At 41.4% G+C, this 23,217-nt stretch overlaps 1 protein-coding gene across 1 annotated transcript in view; it reads right to left on the minus strand.

Moving 5' to 3' along the window:
- The window catches only part of cnksr3 (cnksr family member 3), a 34,517-nt gene extending 23,012 nt beyond the window's left edge, over window positions 1-11,505 (minus strand). Inside the window, exons 1-2 of the mRNA XM_084151346.1 lie at window positions 11,305-11,505; window positions 3,022-3,185 (exon numbers count right to left, since the gene is read on the minus strand). Coding sequence (XP_084007472.1) covers window positions 3,022-3,185; window positions 11,305-11,356 — 216 coding nt within the window. The 5' untranslated portion in view covers window positions 11,357-11,505. The remainder of the gene's footprint in view (window positions 1-3,021; window positions 3,186-11,304) is intronic.
- Between the last annotated feature and the right edge of the window lie 11,712 nt (window positions 11,506-23,217).

Here is a 23,217-nt window from a genome sequence, read left to right on the forward strand (position 1 = left end):
TTACCGGGGGCAAACTACCCGCCCTCCAAGACACATACAACACCTGATGTCACAGGAAGGCCAAAAAGATCATCAAGGATATCAACCACCCGAGCCACTGCCTGTTCACCCCGCTATCATCCAGAAGTCGAGGTCAGTACAGGTGCATCAAAGCTGGGACCGAGAGAATGAAAAACAGCTTTTATCTCAAGGTCATCAGACTGTTAAATAGCCATCACTAGGCTGCTGCTGCCTATTGAAATCACTGGCCACTTTAAGAAATGGAACACTAGTCACTTTAACAATGTTTACATATCTTGCACTACTCATCTCATATGTATATACTGTATTCTATAATATTCTACTGTATCTTAGTCCATGCCGCTCTGTCATTGTTTGTCCATATATGTATATATTCTTAAATCCCATTCCTTACTAGTTTTGTGTGATTTGGGTATATGTTGTGAAATTGTTAGATATTACTGCACTGTCGGAGCTAGAAGCACAAGCATTTCGCTACACCCGCTATAACATCTGCTAAACACGTGTATGTGACAAATACAATTAGATTTGATTTGATTTGATATTTGACTAACTTTCTCACTCCTCATTATTCATGATTCATTCCGGATTATCCGTAATCATGGTAGCATCCACATTCATGTAGAAGTGTTTAGAAACATATTCTATTCTTATTTTCAATACAAGTGACTTAAAAATGACACAATACATTAATTGAAAAAGAGAGCTCAGATGCAATAATTTAATAACCAACGTTTCGACAGACAAGCTGTCTTCATCAGGGTATAATGACAAACACTGCGGGTCACTCGTTTATATAGTTTCAAAGGACACACAGGTGTCTGTAATCATGGCCGGGTATGGCTTGATATCATTGGTTAATTTACAGATATAAATGTAAATGTTTTCAAGTGTTCTATTCTGCTAGCCAGTACCTCGCCTAAACAGGTCTGTGTTTCTTTCGCCTCCACAATATATGATTTACCATTCATTTCTATTGGGCAAAAAAAAAATCTGAAACACAACCAAAACAAACAGCAAATGCATCCAACAAATTTGTAGAGTCACAAACTTTTGACCACTTTAATACATATACAAGTGAATTTGTCCCAATACTTTTGCTCCTCTAAAATGGGGGACTATGTACAAAACGTGCTGTAATTTCTAAACGGTTCACCTGATATGGATGAAAATACCCTCAAATTAAAGCTGACCGTCTACACTTTAACTTCATAGTCGTTGTTTGATTGAGCCAAAATAAGAAAAAATGCCTCACTGTCCCAGAGAAAACGCAAGGAAATTAAGATAACTCATCCAAAGGGCTTTGACTTCTCAAACACGGTAAAAATCTAACACCATATGATGCCCCATCATCTTTTTAATTCAGCCACTTACTTAGATAACTAGCAAGTAAAATGTAGGGGTTGGGTTAACCCAGAATTCTGTGTTTTTCACGCAGGAAAAATATATAAGACGCATAAGAAATATCTTTCTGTGTTTTGTAAATGTAGATGTAAAATGCTTCTTATTGTAATTTCTGCTCGGCATCGGACTAATTTTGTGCTTCAGTTGCACTTCTCCAGTCAGATGAGAATTCACCAAAGGGCATTCTGTCAGCAGACAGCGCTCTGACTGATGTGGAGCTAATCTTCTCCAGTACTTTTTTCGGTCTATTGAAGCAAAAAAAGCACTGTTTACTTTCATTCTAAAACGCGACCCCTGTCAATACACAGCTGGACTCCCACTTTCTCCTGTTGTGCTATTTACAAACAAACATGTGACTGGCTCAACTGTTCTGGGGAACTACGGAAAGCTTCATAATGTAAAGTAATGTGACAGGTGAAAAGAAGAACGCGATCTGCTCTATCTCCTAACGTATTGCACAAGCTGACAGCTGGTACTTACTTAAAAAGTAGCTACAAATATTAAAATATATAGAAAAACTTCAAATAAATAGTTTCAACGGTATTGACGGTATCGAAAAGCCGCATGGACACGCTCAACCCTAACCCTGACCCTAACACATTCATGGGCCACCTGGACACACTCAACCCTAACCCTAACCCATTAATGAGCCGCTTGGACACACTTAAGCTGAGAGAGATGGAGAAAGAGAGAGAGCTAGAGAGAGTGTGTGTGTGTGAGAGAGAGAGAGAGAGAGAGAGAGAGAGAGAGAGAGAGAGAGAGAGAGAGAGAGGCAGCTGACCGGACATTCTTCCCTAATCCCTGTTTCCTGACCAATGCCAGCCTCTCCTATCCATGGGCCGCTTGGACACACTCAACCCTAACTCTAACCCATTCATGGGCCGCTTGGACACACTCAACCCTAACTCTAACCCATTCATGGGCCGCTTGGACACACTCAACCCTAACTCTAACCCATTCATGGGCCGCTTGGACACTGTTGGGCTCGCTCTGGGCTAGATAACAATCACTCTGGCCAAAGGCACAACAAGGTCTTGATGTTTACTCTTTTTTTACTGTTTATTCAAGAGGACCCTCAAAAACAAACAAGATGGCAGTTCAAGATAACCCCTAAGATAAAAATGTCAAATCCACTTGATACCAAGGCACTGGCATAATGCACTGACCAACTCACTGTTCCAGCTTACCTAAAGTTATCAGAACTAAAGCTAGCACCAGAAACACCACTCTCACTCAGCCCCATATACTATCACTTCACCTGGTTCATTGGAAATTACAGCGGCATGAATGTTATCATGCTGGAATGTGGCCCTTTGTTCTAATTCCCACTTTTAGAGTGACCTGTAGGGTAAATGACATTGCCATTTGGGACATGGGGATGGGAAGTTGACACGTGATCAAACCATGATCAAACTATAGTTATGTGATATTTGAATGGATGATTGGACATGAAGTTTGTTGATAGTTTGAACATCTGTAGATCATATATATACGCCTAGGAGACTATCCAAATAAAGTGTGACCAAACCTTATGCTCTGATAGGATATGAAGGACGGTGTGTGTGTGGAAGGTGTTGTGATTATTAGACTACTAACCAGAGCACAGAGCAGGTCAACTGCCTCCAGCACCAGTTCCTGGTGTCCAATCCTGGTCACACCCAGTTCTAGCAGGTCCTGGTGGGAGATCTTCAACAGCTGCTCCCCGTCAATCTTCTCATGCTCAAAGTACGGGGCATACTGCTGTAGGCTGTCATCCAGGCCTGGGAAAGATAGATAGATAGATAGATAGATAGATAGATAGAGAGAGAGAGAGAGAGAGAGAGAGAGAGAGAGAGAGAGAGAGAGAGAGAGAGAGAGAGAGAGAGAGAGAGAGAGAGAGAGAGAGAGAGAGAGAGAGAGAGAGAGAGAGAGAGAGAGAGAGAGAGAGAGAGAGAGAGAGAGAGAGAGAGAGAGAGAGAGAGAGAGAGAGAGAGAGAGAGAGAGAGAGAGAGAGAGAGAGCAGAGGGAGAGAGAGAGAGAGGGAGGAGGTGGAGAGAGACAGAGAGAGAGAGAGAGAGAGATGTTAGACAAAGAGCTTCTTTCTTTCAGAGTCCAAGACCTGTTATGATACCATACAAGTGTTGAAGAAAACACTGGTAGTGAGTCAATACAAGCTATTTACCAGTCTATCACTCAGGCATTTCTCAGGATAGCACTGTCCAGCAATAACCAGAATCAAACTGATCTCTGACCACTAGTGACCCCACATCTTGCCCCCCAGAATCAACCTGATCTCTGACCACCAGTGACCACACATCTAGCCACCCAGAATCAAACTGATCTCTGACCACCAGTGACCACACATCTAGCCACCCAGAATTCCACACCGTGCACATAGCAGCAGCGGTTATGACCATCACATACAGCATCTCATCTGTTGTTTAGACCTTCTGGCCCGAACGGCATTAGCAACTGGTCCCCAAAACAGACATGTTTGTAAATAGTGAAGAAAAAAGCAACTGCCACCTCATGGGACCATTAAAATCACAGACAACCGTTGCTCCATTTGGCTTGGAATGCCGCGCTACACTGACAGATGACTCACTTTGACACTGTGTTCCAAATGGCACCTTATTTCTTATGTAGTGCACTACTTTTGACCGGGGGGCATAGGGAATAGGGTGCAATTTGGGACACATCGGGTTAACCTTTACACAACCAAAGTAATGTTTCTAAGTGTTTTGACCTTTTACGAGGATAGAACTGCTAAATATTAGATTCAATGCTCATTCTAAAAGAAATGAGCCCTGTGGCATTGGGTGGCGATGTAGGTGGGCGAGGAGTAATAGACGGGCCAGCTGACAAGGCTACTTGTCTATAAGGCTGTAATGAAGGGATAACGTAACTAGCATGCAGGATCAGGTTTCAGACACCTGAGGAGGGCAATAATCTCTCTGAACAGCAAGTGAGGGCCAGCCAATGTCACGCTACACGGCCCATTACCTGTTAATGATGACACACAACAGGTGAATCCCAAATGGCACCCTATTCCCTATACAGTGACCAGAGCCCATCAAAAGTAATGTAAGATTCTCAATTAATTTACAGTCATAAAACATTTTTATCATTCTTCAACAAGATTTAACCTCAACCGTCTTAGGGTTTGGCTCAGTCCTATGTTGGGACAAACTTCAAAGCCCAACCAAACTTTGGCTTAGTGCGGATTACCCTGTTGAAAAATCTCAAAACATCCCTGTTTTCCTGCTTTAGGAACGCTATTCAAAAATAAAGACTTGTTGACCATTCCAGCTGAGCGTTAATGACTTAACAGTCACTATGATTACAAGCGAATACGTCCCCACACACATTCAATATTTACATTGAGAGATCTGTGACCAGGGAGAGTATGTTGCTCTCAGTTACAGTATACTGTACCTTCTAAAAGACACCAAAGAACTGGTGCAGTTGGATGTCGATACAGATGTAGGATCTTAATTTTAGCCAGTATGCTAAAAGAAAATAATCCTAGCAGCGAAAGGAAATGTGCATTTTATGTTGATTATAATTAATGGACATTTTTGTAGGGGATTGATACATTTTTCGTAAGGGAAGATCAAGTCTGAAATTTCTAAGTGAAAATTACAAACTTCAGAAGCCTTTTAAAATCTCAAATACACTAGTTTTAAATGTGCTGCATTGCAGGAAAGTTGTCCTGCAACAGTGATCAAATTAAGATCCTACATCTGTATATAGGCTGCTTTGGAAATGAGTGAAGCACAAAGGGAGCTAATTGAGGTTATTTAAGTAGGCCTAGTGATGCAAAAATATCATTGTTTGTGTACTAGCTGTCCTTAGCCGAATTAAATTGTACTCGTACAGCCTGGTCAAAAGTAGTGCACTATATAGGGAATATAGTTTGTTTATCAGGGGATGTAGCTCCGTTCGTAGAGCATGGCGTTTGCAATGCCAGGGTTGTGGGTTCGATTCCCACAGGGGGGCCAGTATGAATAATGTATGCTCTGGATAAGAGCGTCTCCTAATGACTAAACATAAACATCATGCTTTCACATAATGTGCACAACCGCAACATAATCTAATCTTCCCTCAATGGATACATGTAGCAGCAGCTCTTAGGTCATCAACACATCCGCTCGGTGTGAAAGCCCCTTAACACACTGTACATTTCACACGTGAAAACACTCCAGAAAACAGTCAGCCAAATGAAAAGCCTTCTAATCTGGACACAGATCTTTCCCAGCCCCGACCCCTGTTCCGACCCCTGTTCCGACCCCTGTTCCGACCCCTGTTCCGACCCCTGTTCCTAGGGAGGGGGCTAGAAAACAGTCAACCAAATGAAAAGCCTTCTAATCTGGACACAGATCATTCCCAGCCCCGATCTCCCAAATCCTGTGGCTAACAAGCACACAGCAGAGTATTAGGGGGGCCTAGTTTCTCAAGGTTTTGTTACAAATGAGGGACTGGTGCAAGGCCTCTCTCTTTACACCTCTCTCTCCTCTTTCTCTCTCCTCTTTCTCTCTCCTCTTTCTCTCTCCTCTTTCTCTCTCATTCACTCAGTCTCTTTACTAGCCTTCTTCCCATGAAGTATTCACAGCTCTGGCCCTCTGCCCTCACAACCAATGAACTGACAGTGGGCTAGTTGTTTGTGTACAAAAGGCAGTAGCACTGTACGACTCTATTGCTTTTATACTGACCAACCTCTAACAGACAGAAGCATCTTCATTGTTTTCACTGATCTATTGACAGTTGACAGAACCCCAAGATTCCACAAATGGCTCCAACTTGAGACAGCCCTTCAGATAACTATGAGAACTTGATAAATTAGAACTGAATTCCCCCGTGGACCAGTCAAATCTATTATCCTGTTTTATCTCTTCTCTATGCATGTTCACAAAACCAGTGTTATAAAGGAGTGTTTAAGTGTTTATGATGAAGGAAATAACCCCTTTACAGGATGAACCATGTCGTTTCTACACTCTTATAAAAAAGGGTTCCAAAAGGGATCTTCGGCTGTCCCCATAGGAACCAAAAGGGTTCTTCAAAGGGTTATCCTATGAAGAACCCTTATTGGTTCTAGATAGCATATTTCTTTCTAAGAGTGTATGAATATTGACCTCTTCATCTGATTAGGGAGATTTCTGCAAAGAAAAAGTGGGTTACTGAGAAAATCGTTGAGGTCAGTAAACTATTGTGCATGGCTCAGGCTGCAATCACATTCCACAGCAAAATCCAGTTAATCATTTATCAGAAACATAAAAACAAACAAAACCCAGACACATCCAGAATTTGGTTGCTTTCCTCATCAAGTGTTTCACTTCCCTTGCCTAGTAAACCATATTTGATGTGTTTGCGAGACTATGTTGTGAGTGGTAACATTTAACCAACCAACTGTGATATGTGTGTTCATTAACAAGCTAGCAGCATGCACCCTGTCTATATTCAATAGGTTTGATAGAAGTGAACACTTCCTCTGTCTAGTTCATCACAGCACACAAAGGCACGTGTTGTGCTGTATGGGGTTGACAGGCAATAAATGAGTGGAGTTTGGACCTGCAGAGCTGGGGACAACATAGGGAATATTTACTTCACCCCTCACAACAGAACAGAGGTGGTGGTGGTCGTCAATCGAAAGGAAGAGAGAGTGATTCAAAAGCATTCAGACTATTTATAAGACTCCACTAACCCATTCAGACTATTTATAAGACTCCACTAACCCATTCAGACAGGAAACGAGAGAGGAAACACCCAATCTCAGGCAAACAGATTCATGAGGAAAAAGGATTTCCTTGACCACAAAAAACAATTGTGTGTGTGTGTGTTCTGGGAAAAATCCAGAATTAGCGTAATAGTAGCTTATCCTGTTCAAAACAACCAGTCGCAGACAGTACCTACTCTTCACAGATCTCTCCAACGTTTGGGGAGTAGCGAAGAGGTTACAGGGTTGCCTTAGGTAGCAGGGTTAATTAATGGCATTTTCGTTCCCATGGAAACACTTCTTCTGACTGATATAAACTGGATGGAGACACTGTGTCCCAAATGGCATCCTATTCCCTATATAGTGAACTACTTTGGAACAGAGCCCTAGTGCACTTTAGAATGCCATTTGAGACTCAGCCACTGAAGAGAAAGTTTCCATGCCCCGCTATTTTGAGAAATGATTAGACATAAAATAGTTATAATAATAATATGAAATGAATAACAGCCTCTCCTATCTATGTTCCTATGTACGTCAGAGAAACTAATGGTAACACATAACCAGGATGTATGGTTCTGAGTGAGTCAGTTCAGGCCAACCATTATTGTGAACTGCGTAGTGATAATGTGGTCAACCATTAGTGTGTACTGCGTACTAATAATGTGGTCAACCATTAGTTTGAACTGCGTAGTGATAATGTGGTTAACCATTAGTATAGCATCATGCCAATAACTCATTCAGTGTTACGTGTAAATGCAGCTGCCTATCCTGACTATCTTATGTTATTCAATACAAATACTTTGAAGAAGCTCTGGTGGTGTCATTAAGCTGTAATCAATTTAAACAACATGGCCTTGTAGTCGTTAGTGACCAGTGGTCACACATAACTGCAACAGGTAGGTAAGCGTATGTGACGTGTCACCCTTTGGACTGTGGTAGTAGGTGGGCCCGTAATAATAAGGAACAATTAAAAAATAAACAGGAAGAGGAGGTTGATCTGTTTCCTCAGAGGCTTGGTTGGGTTCACTCCTGATAAGGTGGTGGTAAGGTGAAAGAGTCTTATGGACATTTTTGTAGGTGTTGATACATTTATCGTAAGGGAAGATCAAGTCTGAAATTTCAAAGTGAAAATTACAAACTTCAGAAGCCTTTTAAAATCTCAAATACACTCGTTTTAAATGTGCTGCATTGCAGGAAAGTTGTCCTGCAACAGTGATCAAATTAAGATCCTACATCTGTATATAGGCTGCTTTGGAAATGAGTGAAGCACAAAGGGAGCTAATTGAGGTTATTTAAGTAGGTCTAGTGATGCAAAAATATCATTGTTTGTGTACTAGCTGTCCTTAGCCAAATTAAATTGTACTCGTACAATTGTATAGTTTGTTTATCATGCTTTCACATAATGTGCACAACCGCAACATAATCTAATCTTCCCTCAATGGATACATGTAGCAGCAGCTCTTAGGTCATCAACACATCCGCTCGGTGTGAAAGCCCCTTAACACACTGTACATTTCACACGTGAAAACACTCCAGAAAACAGTCAGCCAAATGAAAAGCCTTCTAATCTGGACACAGATCTTTCCCAGCCCCGACCCCTGTTCCGACCCCTGTTCCGACCCCTGTTCCGACCCCTGTTCTGACCCCTGTTCCGACCCCTGTTCCGACCCCTGTTCCGGTAAAAAGCTTAGGGATGGGGCTAGAGAAACGTGACCACTCTCAAATTCATAGACAGAGCTATGGATGCAAGGACTGGCCATCCATGATATCAAAATGATAGTTTTAGGTGTTTGTTTAGATTTACAATGTTTACAAACATTGGAGCTTATATGTTGGGTTCTGATAGGGTTGAACTAAGCTCATGAGGCATTTATGAGATATTCTTCAAGAATCAATGGGTATACACTACCGGTCAAAAGTTTTAGAACACCTACTCATTCAAGGGTTTTTCTTTATTTTTACTATTTTCTACATTGTAGAATAATAGTGAAGATATCAAAACTATGATATAACACATATGGAATCATGTAGTAACCAAAAAAGTGTTAAACAAATCAAAATATATTTTATATTTGAGATTCTTCAAATAGCCACCCTTTGCCTTGATGACAGCTTTGCACACTCTTGGCCTTCTCTCAACCAGCTTCATGAGGTAGTCACCTGGAATGCATTACAATTAACAGGTGTGCCTTCTTAAAAGTTAATTTGTGGAATGTATTTCCTTCTTAATGCATTTGAGCCAATCAGTTGTGTTGTGACAAGGTAGGGGGATATACAGAAGATAGCCCTATTTGATAAAAGACCAAGTCCATATTATGGCAAGAACAGCTCAAATAAGCAAAGAGAAATGACAGTCCATCATTACTTTAAGACATGAAGGTAGTCAATACGGAACATTTCAAGAACTTTGAAAGTTTCTTCAAGTGCAGTCGCAAAAACCATCAAGCGCTATGATGAAACTGGCTCTCATGAGGACTGCCACAGGAATGGAAGACCCAGAGTTATCTCTGCTGCAGAGGATAAATTCATTAGAGTTACCAGCCTCAGAAATTGCAGCCCAAATAAATGCTTCACAGAGTTCAAGTAACAGACCCATCTCAACATCAACTATTCAGAGGAGACTGTGTGAATCAGGCCTTCATGGTCGATTTGCTGCAAAGAAGCCACTACTAAAGGACACCAATAAGAAGAGACTTGCTTTGGCCAAGAAACACAGGCAATGGACATTAGACCAGTGGAAATTTGTCCTTTGGTCTGGAGTCCAAATTTGAGATTTTTGGTTCCAACCGCTGTGTCTTTGTGAGACGCGGTGTGGGTGAACGGATGATCTCCACGTGTTCTTCCCACCATAAAGCATGGAGGAGGAGGTGTTATGGTGTGGGGGTGCTTTGCTGGTGACACTGTCTGTGATTTATTTAGAATTCAAGGCACACTTAACCAGCATGGCTACCAAAGCATTCTGCAGCAATACGCCATCCCATCTGGTTTGGGCTTAGTGGGACTATCATTTGTTTTCCAACAAGACAATGACCCAACACACCTCCAGGCTGTGTAAGGGCTATTTGACTAAGAAGGAGAGTGATGTAGTGCTGCATCAGATGACCTGGCCTCCACAATCCCCCGACCTCAACCAAATTGAGATGGTTTGGGATGAGTCGGACCGTAGAGTGAAGGAAAAGCATTCAACAAGTGCTCAGCATATGTGGGAACTTCTTCAAGACTGTTGGAAAAGCATTCCAGGTGAAGCTGGTTGAGAGAATGCCAAGAGTGGGCAAAGCTGTCATCAAGGCAAAGGGTGGCTACTTTGAAGAATCTAAAATATAAAATATATTTTGATTTGTTTAACACTTTTTTGGTTACTACATGATTCCATATGTGTTATTTCATAGTTTTGATGTCTTCACTATTATTCTACAATGTAGAAAATAGCAAAATTAAAGAAAAACCCTTGAATGAGTAGGTGTTTTAAAACTTTTGACGGGTAGTGTATATCATTCATTTATTAGTCCAGAAAATTTATGTAGCAACTGCAGATTGACCCTTTTAAGGTAGCCTACCAGTGGGCTCATACAAGGTGACAGTTGAGCTTTGGTTGTCAACAGCACATAGTGAGCACCTGCACGTTCAAGTAAACATAAACCCTTCTACCCGTTGGCACACAATTTCCTTTCATCAAATGTCATTTTAAAATGGCTTTAAAGATGAGACTTAATTGCTGCCCAAACAAGCAATAAAACACTTTGTTACAAAGTTTTAATTCAACAACTAGGGTGCTTCTAATAGATACCGACTGTCAAATGCAACTTTTGTTGCTATTTGTAGCACTGTTATTCACTCATTCTCAGTCAACATTCTCAAGAGGGGGCAATTTTGAATTTAATTTAATTGGTTACTAAAACCAATCAAAATCAAATCGTATTTGTCACATGCTTCGTAAACAACAGGTGTAGACCAACAGTGAAATGCTTACTTACGGGCCCTTCCCAACAACGCTGAGAGAAAAAAAATAGAATTAAACCAGAAAGTTGAGCAATTAATTAATTAACAGGCAATTAACTATGCTATAGCCTAACAACAAATTATATAACTAAAGTGAAACAAACATAGGCTATTCAAAAATGTATTACACATTGGGCTACTCTGATGGCAACAGTGTATGTTAGAATTAGGAAGGCTAATCAACTCACCTCTTATCCAATCGACAACTTGTTTAGAAGTCCACTTTGTTATGGGATCCATTTCTTTGAAATTGTGCTCTCTAAAATTGAATCGGCTTTTTTTTCTTTATCTTTTAAGTTAGCTTTGGTGAAAAATCAATAATTCCACATAGTAGGCCTAGTAGACATGTCACTACGACGAAATCCCGCTTCAGCCCGGACGACAGACTGATCGCATGGGGGGGAAACAATTTACAGAGCACGGTGCAGCAACGCTAAAATGAGAGGGGGCGGGAATATCCGATTACAGTTCAGGTCATCAACCGTATTCAACTAAAACCGTTACATATATCAATTCTACTAGAGTCTATTGCAGGCAAATAGCGAAGTTTATTGCGAAACTTCATGAATGTATTAATCAACAGGTTTCTATGAAAATAATACAATACACTAACCTAACCTACTATTATGAAGAAAATGTGTGTTGTTAGAAATTTATTTTATAATGTAGGCTATCTCAAACTTTCTCAGGACAGATTCTCACACAACAGTTTGATCTAGTGGTCTCTAATTAGACTCCTCATATTTTCTAAGTCTCAAACCATCTATTCATGTGTTGGGTGTTGCCTGATGTGACTTTTTTTTAGGTCCCAAAGGTTTCCCATGGGAAGAGAGCAGGCAACATTGATGTGGGGGCAGTGATATCACCCAAGACATGAGGGGACAGGCCTTTTAAGGGTTTTATGGGGAGTTTGGGTTACATGGGTTATGAGAAGAATTTTATAATGACAAGGGTGTAAACGAACAACAACACCATTTATTGTGGGTGGGTGTCATGTTTAATTTAATCAATAAGTTCATAATGAAAAAATAGTTTTAGACTGGATAAATGACAGGCTTTGCCATTATATGTAGAGATATTGTAGCATTCATTTGTCTGGCAATACAATTCACAACCTGTAAAACATCTTGAGAAGTAACAGTTTTATTTAAGGGAAGACTGCCCTCTTCTGACAACAGGAGGTTGGTCGTCTTCTACTACTGTCTGTAGACTAACCTCCTCCTACCCACTGGGCACACACGGGTTGAATCAATGTTGTTTCCACTTCATTTCAATGAAGTTACATTGAACCAACGTGGAATAGACTTTGGATTGATCAACCCAGTATCACAGATTATTGTGAAATAGACTCTAATTGCTTGTTGGAAATGTGTGACAGGCACACGAAAAAGTATTTTTTTTCGTGTGCAGTACACGATTTTGTATACAGTGCATTTCAATCACAGATAAAGACAGAAACGAGGGAGGTTCTAGAGGAGGATGGGTGGGCGTATAATGCGAACATCTAGCAAGCCAAAGATTGTGTGTTTGAATCTCATCACGGATAACTACAGTACCAGTCAAAGGTTTGGACACACCTACTCATTCAAGGGTTTTTCTTTATTTTTTACTATTTTCTACATTGTAGAATAGTAGTGAAGACATCAAAACTATGAAATAACACATATGGAATCATGTAGTAACCAAAAAAGTGTTAAACAAATTTTAGATTTTAGATTCTTCAAAGTAGCCACCCTTTGCCTTCACAGCTTTTCACACTCTTGGCATTCTTTCAACCAGCTTCACCTGGAATGCTTTTCCAACAGTCTTGAAGGAGTTCCCACATATGCTGAGCACTCGTTAGCTGCTTTTCCTTCACTCTGCGGTCCAACTCATCCCAAACTATCTCAATTGGGTTGAGGTCGGGTGATTGTGGAGGCCAGGTCATCTGATGCAGCACTACATCACTCTCCTTATTGGTCAAATAGCCCTTACATAGCCTGGAGTTGTGTTTTGGGTCATTGTCCTGTTGAAAAACAAATTATAGTCCCACTAAGCCCAAACCAGATGGGATGGCGTATCGCTGCAGAATGCTGTGGTAGCCATGCTGATTAAGTGTACCTTGAATTCTAAATAAATCACAGACAGTGTCACCAGCAAAGCACCCCCACACCATCACACCTCCTCCTTCATGCTTCACGGTGGGAACCACACATGCAGAGATCATCCGTACACCTAATCTGCGTCTCACAGAGACACGGCGGTTGGAACCAAAGATCTCAAATTTGGACTCATCAGACCAAAGGACAGATTTCCACCGGTCTAATGTCCAATGCTCGTGTTTTTTGGCCCAAGCAAGTCTCTTCTTATTATTGGTGTCCTTTAGTAGTGGTTTCTTTGCAGCAATTCGACCATTAAGGCCTGATTCACGCAGTCTCCTCTGAACAGTTGATGTTGAGATGTGTCTGTTACTTGAACTCTGTGAAGCATTTATTTGGGCTGCAATTTCTGAGGCTGGTAAATCTAATGAACTTATCCTCTGCAGCAGAGGTAACTCAGGGTCTTCCTTTCCTGTGGCGGTCCTCATAAGAGACAGTTTCATCATAGTGCTTGATGGTTTTTGCGACTGCACTTGAAGAAACTTTCAAAGTTCTTGAAATTTTCCAGATTGACTGACCTTCATGTCTTAAAGTAATGATGGACTGTCGGTTCTCTTTGCTTATTTGAGCTGTTCTTGCCATAATATGGACTTGGTCTTTTACCAAATAGGGCTATCTTCTGTATACCACCCCTACCCTGTCACAACACAACTGATTGGCTCAAACGCTGTCGGTATTGTTCCTGTGTTCATGCTTTATCGCCACTGTTACGCTGTCTCGTTTCATGTTTGTTGTTTTATTAAACGTTTCACCTGCACCTGCTTCTCGACTCACAGCGTCATTGTTACAAACGCATTAAGAAGGAATTAATTCCACAAATTAACTTTTAAGAAGGCACACCAGTTAATTGAAATGGATTCCAGGTGACTACCTCATGAAGCTGGTTGAGAGAATGCCAAGAGTGTGCAAAGCTGTCATCAAGGCAAAGGGTGGCTACTTTGAAGAATCTCAAATATAAAATATATTTTGATTTGTTTAACACTTTTTTGGTTACAATATGATTCCATATGTGTTATGTCATAGTTTTGATGTCTTCACTATTATTCTACAATGTAGAAAATAGTAAAAATAAAGAAAAACCCTGGAATGAGTAGGTGTGTCCAAACTTTTGGCTGGTACTGTAGTATTTTAGCTACTTAGCTACTTTGCAACTATTACTACTTTTTAGCTACTTTGCAACTACTTAGCATGTTAGCTAACCCTTCCCCTAACCTTAACCCTATAACATAACTCCTAAACCTAACCCTTTAACTACTTAGCTAGCATGTCAACTAGCCCTAACCTTAACCCCTAAACCTAACCGTATCCCCTAACCCCTAGCTTAGCTAACGTTAGCAACCTAGCTAGCCTAGCTAATGTTAGCCACAACAAATTGGAATTTGTGTAATGTACACAAATGTGTTGTGAAAAAATTAAATTGTGTAATACACACGAAATGCATTGTGATGAAAATCGTGTAAAAAACATGAAAAAGTTGACTTTTTGGGGGGACTGTCATGAATTTCGAATAAGTAATTTGTGTCTATTTCACAATAAGCTGTGATAGTGTGTTGGAATTCATGTCTGTGCCCAGTAGGTAGTAACAGATGTAAGATCTTAATTTGAGCCAGTTTGCTACAGCAAGAAAATAATCCTGCAGCAACAGGAAATGTGAAATATTATGTGGATTATAATTAATGGACATTTTTGTAGAGGTTGATACATTTTTCGTAAGGGAAAAATAAGTCTTGAATTTCAAAGTGGAAATTACAAACTTCAGAAGACTTTTTAAACCTCAAATACACTACATGTTTTAAATGTACTGGATTGCAGAAAAGTTATCCTACATCAGGTTGATCAAATTAAGATCCTACATCTGTACTTACTTTAGCAGTTGGAGAACACTGACAGGGAAGTCAATACTAACTCCCCCAATATACCAACTAAAAACATAGTCAGCATCTACAGTATCTCCATAACTAACCTGCTTAGATTGGCTATTTAGAACAAGCATATCCCTTCAGAACAGCACTTTCTTTACGTGACTATGTAGGTGAGCTTGTAATTACATACATACAGAATACAATATAATAGGATCGCTATGCTCAGACTAATCCATCACTATAACATTAGGCTCGCTATACAGACTTGTACTGTATATACAGGATTAGTTGGGTATTCATTAATGAATGCAATGTAAAATTTGTTCAGACATTGACAAGTAAGCCCTGCTCTGCCGAAATATAAACTTGTTCTGACCAATATTTTCCTTTCTATGCTTGACACGCTTGTGTTCCAGGGTATTGCTATGCTGTAGTTTTCCACAGGCCAAGACTGATAGAACAAAATAATGATTTGTTTGGAGGAAATTCACTGTGGGCCAGGAAAATGTATCGGTGTTACAAGGGCACGGCGCTCAGGTTCATCAATGCAGCAGTTTGTCCTTCAGTTGGTTTTGTTGTTGAGAGTGGAAAACCATGTCGTGTATGAGAGCTACACGGAGACGAAAAATAGACATTATCTGTAACAAGAGTTTGTGTGTGTGTGTGCTTGCATGCGTGCATGCGTGTGTGTACAATTTATTGTCTAAACAATAAGATAATCTTTTGTACTGTATATGTGTGTGCAAGATAATAAACCGGCAATGTCATAAAAGGTTTTCTTTTTGGTCCTTGACTTGGCGTGCCTCCACAATATACAGTACAATCTCCATCAATGCCTTTGTAACACCTGTTTCTTTCAGTGCAGTACGCTTTACGCTTACATTTTCATTTTCGTCATTTAGCAGATGCTCTTATCCAGAGCGACTTACAAATTGGTGCATTCACCTTATGATAGCCAGTGGGACAACCACTTTACAAATTTTTTATTTATTTATTTTTTGGGGGTAGAAGGATTACTTTATCCTATCCCAGGTATTCCTTAAAGAGGTGGGGTTTCAAGTGTCAGTGTATCTCTAGACGTCCAGTGTTCAGATGAGACTTCCTGTGTGACTGATGCATTCTTGTTCTGCCTTGAGCATTGGTGATAATTTGTGATTGTGAAATATCAAACTGTGGGGGCGACAAAACAAACCCAGGCAAGACATAATTTAAAATTATCCAGGCAAGACAATGTAAACAAACCCAGGCAAGACATAATGTAAACAAAACCAGGCAAGACATCATAACATGCTCTATCTGAGAGTTCTCAAGCAGCTGCTGGGCCAGCCACCCTTCGATCCAGCCTGGTCTCATAGACTAGACGTAACATAGTAAATGTAAATCAGAGATGCTCAAATTACTATGCTATGCTACGTTTGGTACGGTTACATAAGACAGAAGGTTACTTAGGGCAAAAATTAAAGGAGAGTGGTTGGTTGGTTGGTCGGGCGGATGGGTGGGTGTATAACGCGAATGTCTAGCAACCCAAAGGTTGCGTGTTCTACTCTCATCAGGGACAACTTTAGCATTTAGCTAATTAGCAGCTTTTCAACTACGTACTACTTTTAGCTACTTTGCAACTACTTACCATGTTAGCTAACACTTCCCCTAACCTTAACCCTTTTAGCTAACCCTTCCCCTAACTCTAACCCTAACATGAACCCTTTAACCTAACTCCTAAACTTAAACTTAACCCCTAGCCTAGCTAATGTTAGCCAGCTAGCTAATGTTAGCGTTATCCACCTAGCTAACATTAGCCACAACAAATTTGAGTTTGTAACATATCATACGTTTGCAAATTCGTAACATATTGTAAATTTTGCTAATTGATAACATATTATACAAATTGTAATTTGTAACATATCATACGAAATGGATGATGGACTTCCACAAATTAATATATACCATACAAAACGTAACATGTTATACTAAATGGAGTGTCGCGGATTTACATAAAGAATAATACAAAATTAAAATGTAGTCAGCTATGAACGTTACAGCAGTAAAATGTATTTCTCAATTACATATAATTTACAAAGTTCAACAATATAGGCCGCCTAATGCGGTGCAACGGTAGGGCCGTTATCTGCTTGATCTCTTGCAGTGCAAACATGCCTGGAAAAGTAGACCCTCAGCAACTATAGGGTTGAATAAATTCGCCATCAAAAGGTTGCAATAGTAAACTCTACATCCAAGTGGAAAACAATTAGTCAGCTAGAAACTCCAGCAAATTTTGCAAGTGCATTAATGTTTATTTGGCTGTAGGCTAATCACCCACCGGTAGGCTATGCACATTTGCAAGCAATGCGTGTGTGGATCTATATGTTTGCTAGCTAGCTAAATTAGCTAGCTAGCTTCACTTACCAGTAGACAGAGCTGGCTTTCGTGGTTATTATCCATAGTTTTCAGCATGCTGCTGGCACTGGTCGTGCTGAGAATTCTGAAATATGGTCAAACTAGCAAGTATTGCACTAGGAAAATATTCTTCATTCAAAGCTCAACCTACCAACATCAAAGCAACTTTGTAACGACAGACTCACATCACCCACCAGTGTTTTCAAATCTGCGCTCCTGTGTATCGTCAGCTGTCGCACAGACAGACGTACTGACAGCCAGGAGCCAATATTATTAACCGCTACGACATGCATTTGTCAGCTAAAATTACACATTTATTATGTATCACTCAACTCTCATTTATGTGTCTCGTTTATGTTGAGAGGGATATAGCTAGATACCCTTCAAATGAGTCGATTCGGCTAATTCAGCCACACCCGTTGCTAACAGGTGTATAAAATCGAGCACACCGCCATGCAATCTCCATAGACAAACATTGACAGTAGAATGGCCCGTACTGAAGAGCAGAGTGACTTTCAACATGGCACCATCATAGGATGCCACCTTTTCAACAAGTCAGTTTGTCAAATTTCTGCCCTGCTAGAGCTGACCCGATCAACTATAAGTGCTGTTATTGTGAAGTGGAAACATCTAGGACTAACAAGGGCTCAGCCACACAAGCTCACAGAACGGGACTGCCGAGTGCTGAAGCGCATAGCTCATAAAAATCGTCTGTCCTCGGTTGCAACACTTACTACCAAGTTCTAAACTGCCTCTGGAAGCAACATCAGCACAAAAACTGTGGGTTGGGAGCTTCATGAAATGGGTTTCCATGGCCAAGCAGCCGCACTCAAGCCTAAGATCACCATGCGCAATGCCAAGCGTTGGCTGGAGTGGTGTAAAGCTCGGCGCCATTGGACTCTGGAGCAGTGGAAATGCGTTCTCTGGAGTGATGAATCACGTTTCACCATCAGGCAGTCAGACAGACAAATCTGGGTTTGGCGGATGCCAGGACAACGCTACCTGCCCCAATGCATAGTGCCAACTGTAAAGTTTGGTGGAGGAGGATTAATGGTCTGGGGCTGTTTTTCGTGGTTCGGGCTAGGCCCCTTAGTTCCAGTTCAGGGAAATCGTAACACTACAGTATACAATTACATTCTAGACGATTCTGTGCTTCCAACTTTGTGGCAACAGTTTGGGGAAGTTTCAGCATGACAATGCCCCCGTGCACAAAGCGAGGTCCATACAGATATGGTTTGTCGAGATCGTGTGGAAGAACTTGACTGGCCTGCACAGAGCCCTGACCTCAACCCCATCGAACACCTTTGGGATGAATTGGAACGCCGACTGCAAGCCAGACCTAATTGCCCAACATCAGTGTCCGACCTCACTAATGCTCTTGTGGCTGAATGGAAGCAAGTCTCCGCAGCAATGTTCCAACATCTAGTGGAAAGCCTTCCCAGAAGAGTGGAGGCTGTTATAGCAGCAAAGGGGGGAGCAACTCCATATTAATGCCCAGGATTTTGGAATGCGATGTTCAACGAGCATGTGTCCACATACCTTTGGCGCTTGCAACGCCAGGGTTGTGGGTTCGATTCCCACGGGGGGCCAGTATGAAAAAATAAATAAAATGTATGCACTCACTAACTGTAAGTCGCTCTGGATAAGAGCGTCTGCTAAAATGTAAATGTAACAAATCTAAATGTAGTGTATGTTGTTGATGTGTTGCTGTACTCCTGGAATGATCAGAGGGACAGATAGTACGTGCGCAAGATAAATTATCAATAGGCGTAATTACCTGGAGAAATCTGACCTGCAATTTGTACTAGGCAAGTCAGTTAAGAACAAATTCTTATTTACAATGATGGCCTACCAAAAGGCAAAAAGCCTCCTGCGGGGACAGGGACTGGGATTAAAAAATATATATATAGGACAAAACACACATCACGACAAGAGAGACACCACAACACTACATAAAGGCTGTACTTATAATTCGTAAAACCTTCATTTGTATCATTTTGAAGTGATCCAAATGGCAAATTAATCTTTCATCTATACATTTTGAGATATGTAAAACCTGAAAAAAGTGAGATTTTATTTGGGAGTCTGGCTTCAAGGCTTGTTACTGTACACAACCTGGCTGAGACACTGGGTACATCCCAAATGGCACCCTATGCCCTGGAAAGTGGACTATAGGCCCTGGTCAAAAGTAGTGCACTATATAGGGAATAGTGTGCCATTTGGGAAGCTGCCTCTCACACTGAGCCTGGAGCCAAAGTTTCAACATACTTTGTTGAACTGGATGTCTGACACAGAGCTCTGTGTTTTGCTTTAGAAATGTGTGAATGACTCATACTAGAAAACTTTGGCATATCAAGACTTGCTGTTAAACATAACATTCATTTGTCTTGACAGTCAACTTATTTTTCTGCTGACGATGGAACTTAGGTCTGAAACACTCTTTTTCCCTCTCCCTCTCTGTCAGCATGTTTGGATGAGTGTGCATAACCTGGGCAATCAATGTTACGTCCCAAATGGCACCCTATTCCCTATATAGTGCACTACTTTTGACCGCTATATAAGGAATAGGGTGCCATTTGGGATGCAAAGAATGCCTCTCAGAGGGTGGTCTGTGTCTGGCACCAAGGTGGAGGAGAACTGGACTATAAGAGGAACATCCATGTAGAGATGACCTTCCTTCATTTTCCAACTGAACCTGAGGTTTGGCGCCAATCTGTATTTTTCTTTCTACATGCTGTCAGATCCAGTTTCATTATGTTGTACCACCTACTTCTCAGCCGTCTCTTTCCTTCATTTAATCTTTAACCTCCAACTACTGTGTTTCCTGTTAAAAGGTCTTTCCATTTCTACTCCATAAAACTCACGCACGCACACTCACACTCACACTCACACTCACAGTCACACTCACCTATTAGGCCAATCTTTTAGTATCAGGATTACTGTAAAAGGGAATTATACCATGGCAACTAACTGTCAATATTTACAATAAATTGTGGCCAGTTCCAGTGGCTCTGCTGTATGTAGATGAAGATAGAGGAGGTGGAGGTCAGAACAATGATGTATTATACACGTAGCACAGTTCTACAGTTCTACGGTTCTACTGCAGAGTTGAAGCACAAATAATTACTTAGGCTACTTTTTTTTATCTTGTAGCATGAAAAGCACAGGTCCTGCAAAAGTCGATTTCCTACCAATGTCTTGTAGCAGAGTATTGCTGTCTAAAGAATAGCATTAAACTGAAAGAAAATAACGATTGATAGGGGGAAGTATTGTGAAAAGTGAAATAGTGAAAAACACAATTCAAGTTATTTCAGCAGCACTGATTATATGGAAGACTTAGGGCATGACCTATAAAGTAAAAAAACAAACATATTAATGCCATGCCTCCTATTGCCAAAACATTCACACACAAAAATCACACCTTGCCACAGTCCAGTAGGCCTATATAAAAGTATAAAACTATCTATACTGAACAAGAATACACTATATATAAAAGTATGTGGACACCCCTTCAAATGAGTGGATTCGGCTATTTCAGCCACACCCGTTGCTGACCGGTGTATAAAATCGAGCACGCAGCCATGCAATCTCCATAGACAAACATTGGCAGTAGAATGGCCTTAGTGAAGAGCTCAGTGACTTTCAACGTGGCACCGTCATAGGATGCCACCTTTCCAACAAGTCAGTTCGTCAAATTTCTGCCCTGCTAGAGCTGCCGTCTAGGAGCAACAACTGCTCAGCTGCGAAGTGGTAGGTCACACAAACTCACAGAACTGGATCGGCAAGTGCTGAAGCGTGTAGCGCTTAGAAATCGTCTGTCCTCGGTTTCAATAATCACTACCGAGTTCCAAACTGCCTCTGGAAGCAACGTCAACACAAGAACTGTTCGTCGGGAGCTTCATGAAATGGGTTTTCATGAGGCCCTAATCTATGGATTTCACGAGTGGGATACAGATATGGATCTGTTGGTCACAGATACCTAAGAAAAGGTAGAGGAGGGGATCGGAAAAACACAATTTGCCTCATTCAGCGCGACACATCTCCTTCGCATAGAGCTGATCAGGCTGTTGATTGTGGCCTGTGGAATGTTGTCCCACTCCTCTTCAATGGCTGTGCGAAGTTGCTGGATATTAGCGGGAACTGGAACACACTGTCGTACATGTCGATGCAGAGCATCCCAAACATGCTCAATGGGTGACATGTCTGGTGAATGTGCAGGCCATAGAAGAACTGGGACATTTTCAGCTTTCAGGAACTGTGTACAGATCCTTGCGACATGGGGCCGTGCATTATCATGCTGAAACATGAGGTGATGGCGGCGGATGAATGGCATGACAATGGGCCTCAGACTCTCGTCATGGTATCTCTGTGCATTCAAATTGCCATCGATAAAATGCAATTGTGTTCATTGTCAGCAGCATGCCTGCCCATATCATAACCCCAGTGCCACCATGGGGCACTCTGTTCACAACGTTGACATCAGCAAACCGCTCGCCCACACGATGCCATACACACTGTCTGCCATCTGCCCGGTACAGTTGAAACCGGTATTCATTTGTGGAGAGCACACTTCTCCAGCGTGCCAGTAGCCATCGAAGGTGAGCATTTGCCCACTGAAGTCGGTTACGATGCTGAACTGCAGTCAGGTCAAGACCCTGGTGAGGTTGACGAGCATGCAGATTAGCTTCCCTGAGACGGTTTCTGACAGTTTGTGCAGAAATTCTTCGGTTGTCCAAACCCACAGTTTCATCAGCTGTCCGGGTGGATGGTCTCAGACGATCCCGAAGGTGAAGAAGCTGGATGTGGAGTCCTGGGCTGGCGTGGTTACACGTGGTCTGCAGTTGTGAGGCCAGTTGGACGTACTGCCAAATACTCTAAAACTACGTTGGAGATGGCTTATGGTTGAGAAATTAACATTACATTCTCTGGCAACAGCTCTGGTGGACATTCAGCATGCCAATTGCACGCTCCCTAAAAACTTCAGACATCTGTGGCATTGTGTTGTGTGACAAAACTGCACATTTTAGTGGCCTTTTATTGTCCCCAGCACAAGGTGCACCTGTGTAATGATCATGCTGTTTAATCAGCTTCTTGATATGCCACACCTGTCAGGTGGATGGATTATCTTGGCAAAGGAGACATTCTCACTAACAGGGATGTAAACAAATTTATGCACAACATTTGAGAGAAATAAGCTTTTTGTGCGTATGGAACATTTCTGGGATCTTTTATTTCAGCTCATGAAACATGGGACCAACACTTTACATGTTGCTTTTATATTTTTGTTCAGTGTATGTAAAATCCAATAGGTTATCATCTATTGCACCACACATGCATTAGTAGCATGGTCCCTGGAGCTCAGCTGTGCTTCACATATAGCCTCCATCCACCCCTGCTGTTCTGCTATGGTGCCAGCTCGGAGGAAGAAGGTCCGCTTCCTGTCCTTAGGAGTAATAGTCCATTCGAATGATCCGTCTCCTCCTTCAACAACGTCTACCACTGCCCCAACCAGGTTGATGGTCTTCAGAAGCTTCTGGATGAAGGAGAAGTGATGTTGTTTTATTTAGATGGCAGATATGTTGTGCTTCCCAATTGGCACCCTATTCCCTATATATTGTGCATCCCAAATGGCACCATATTCCCTATATTGGCCTGCAGAAAGCCTTTGTTGAACTGAAATGGTACTTCATGCAGGTAAAACCAAGTA

Source organism: Coregonus lavaretus, assembly GCF_964263955.1.
Source record: "Coregonus lavaretus genome assembly, chromosome: 33".
Lineage (NCBI taxonomy): Eukaryota > Metazoa > Chordata > Actinopteri > Salmoniformes > Salmonidae > Coregonus > Coregonus lavaretus.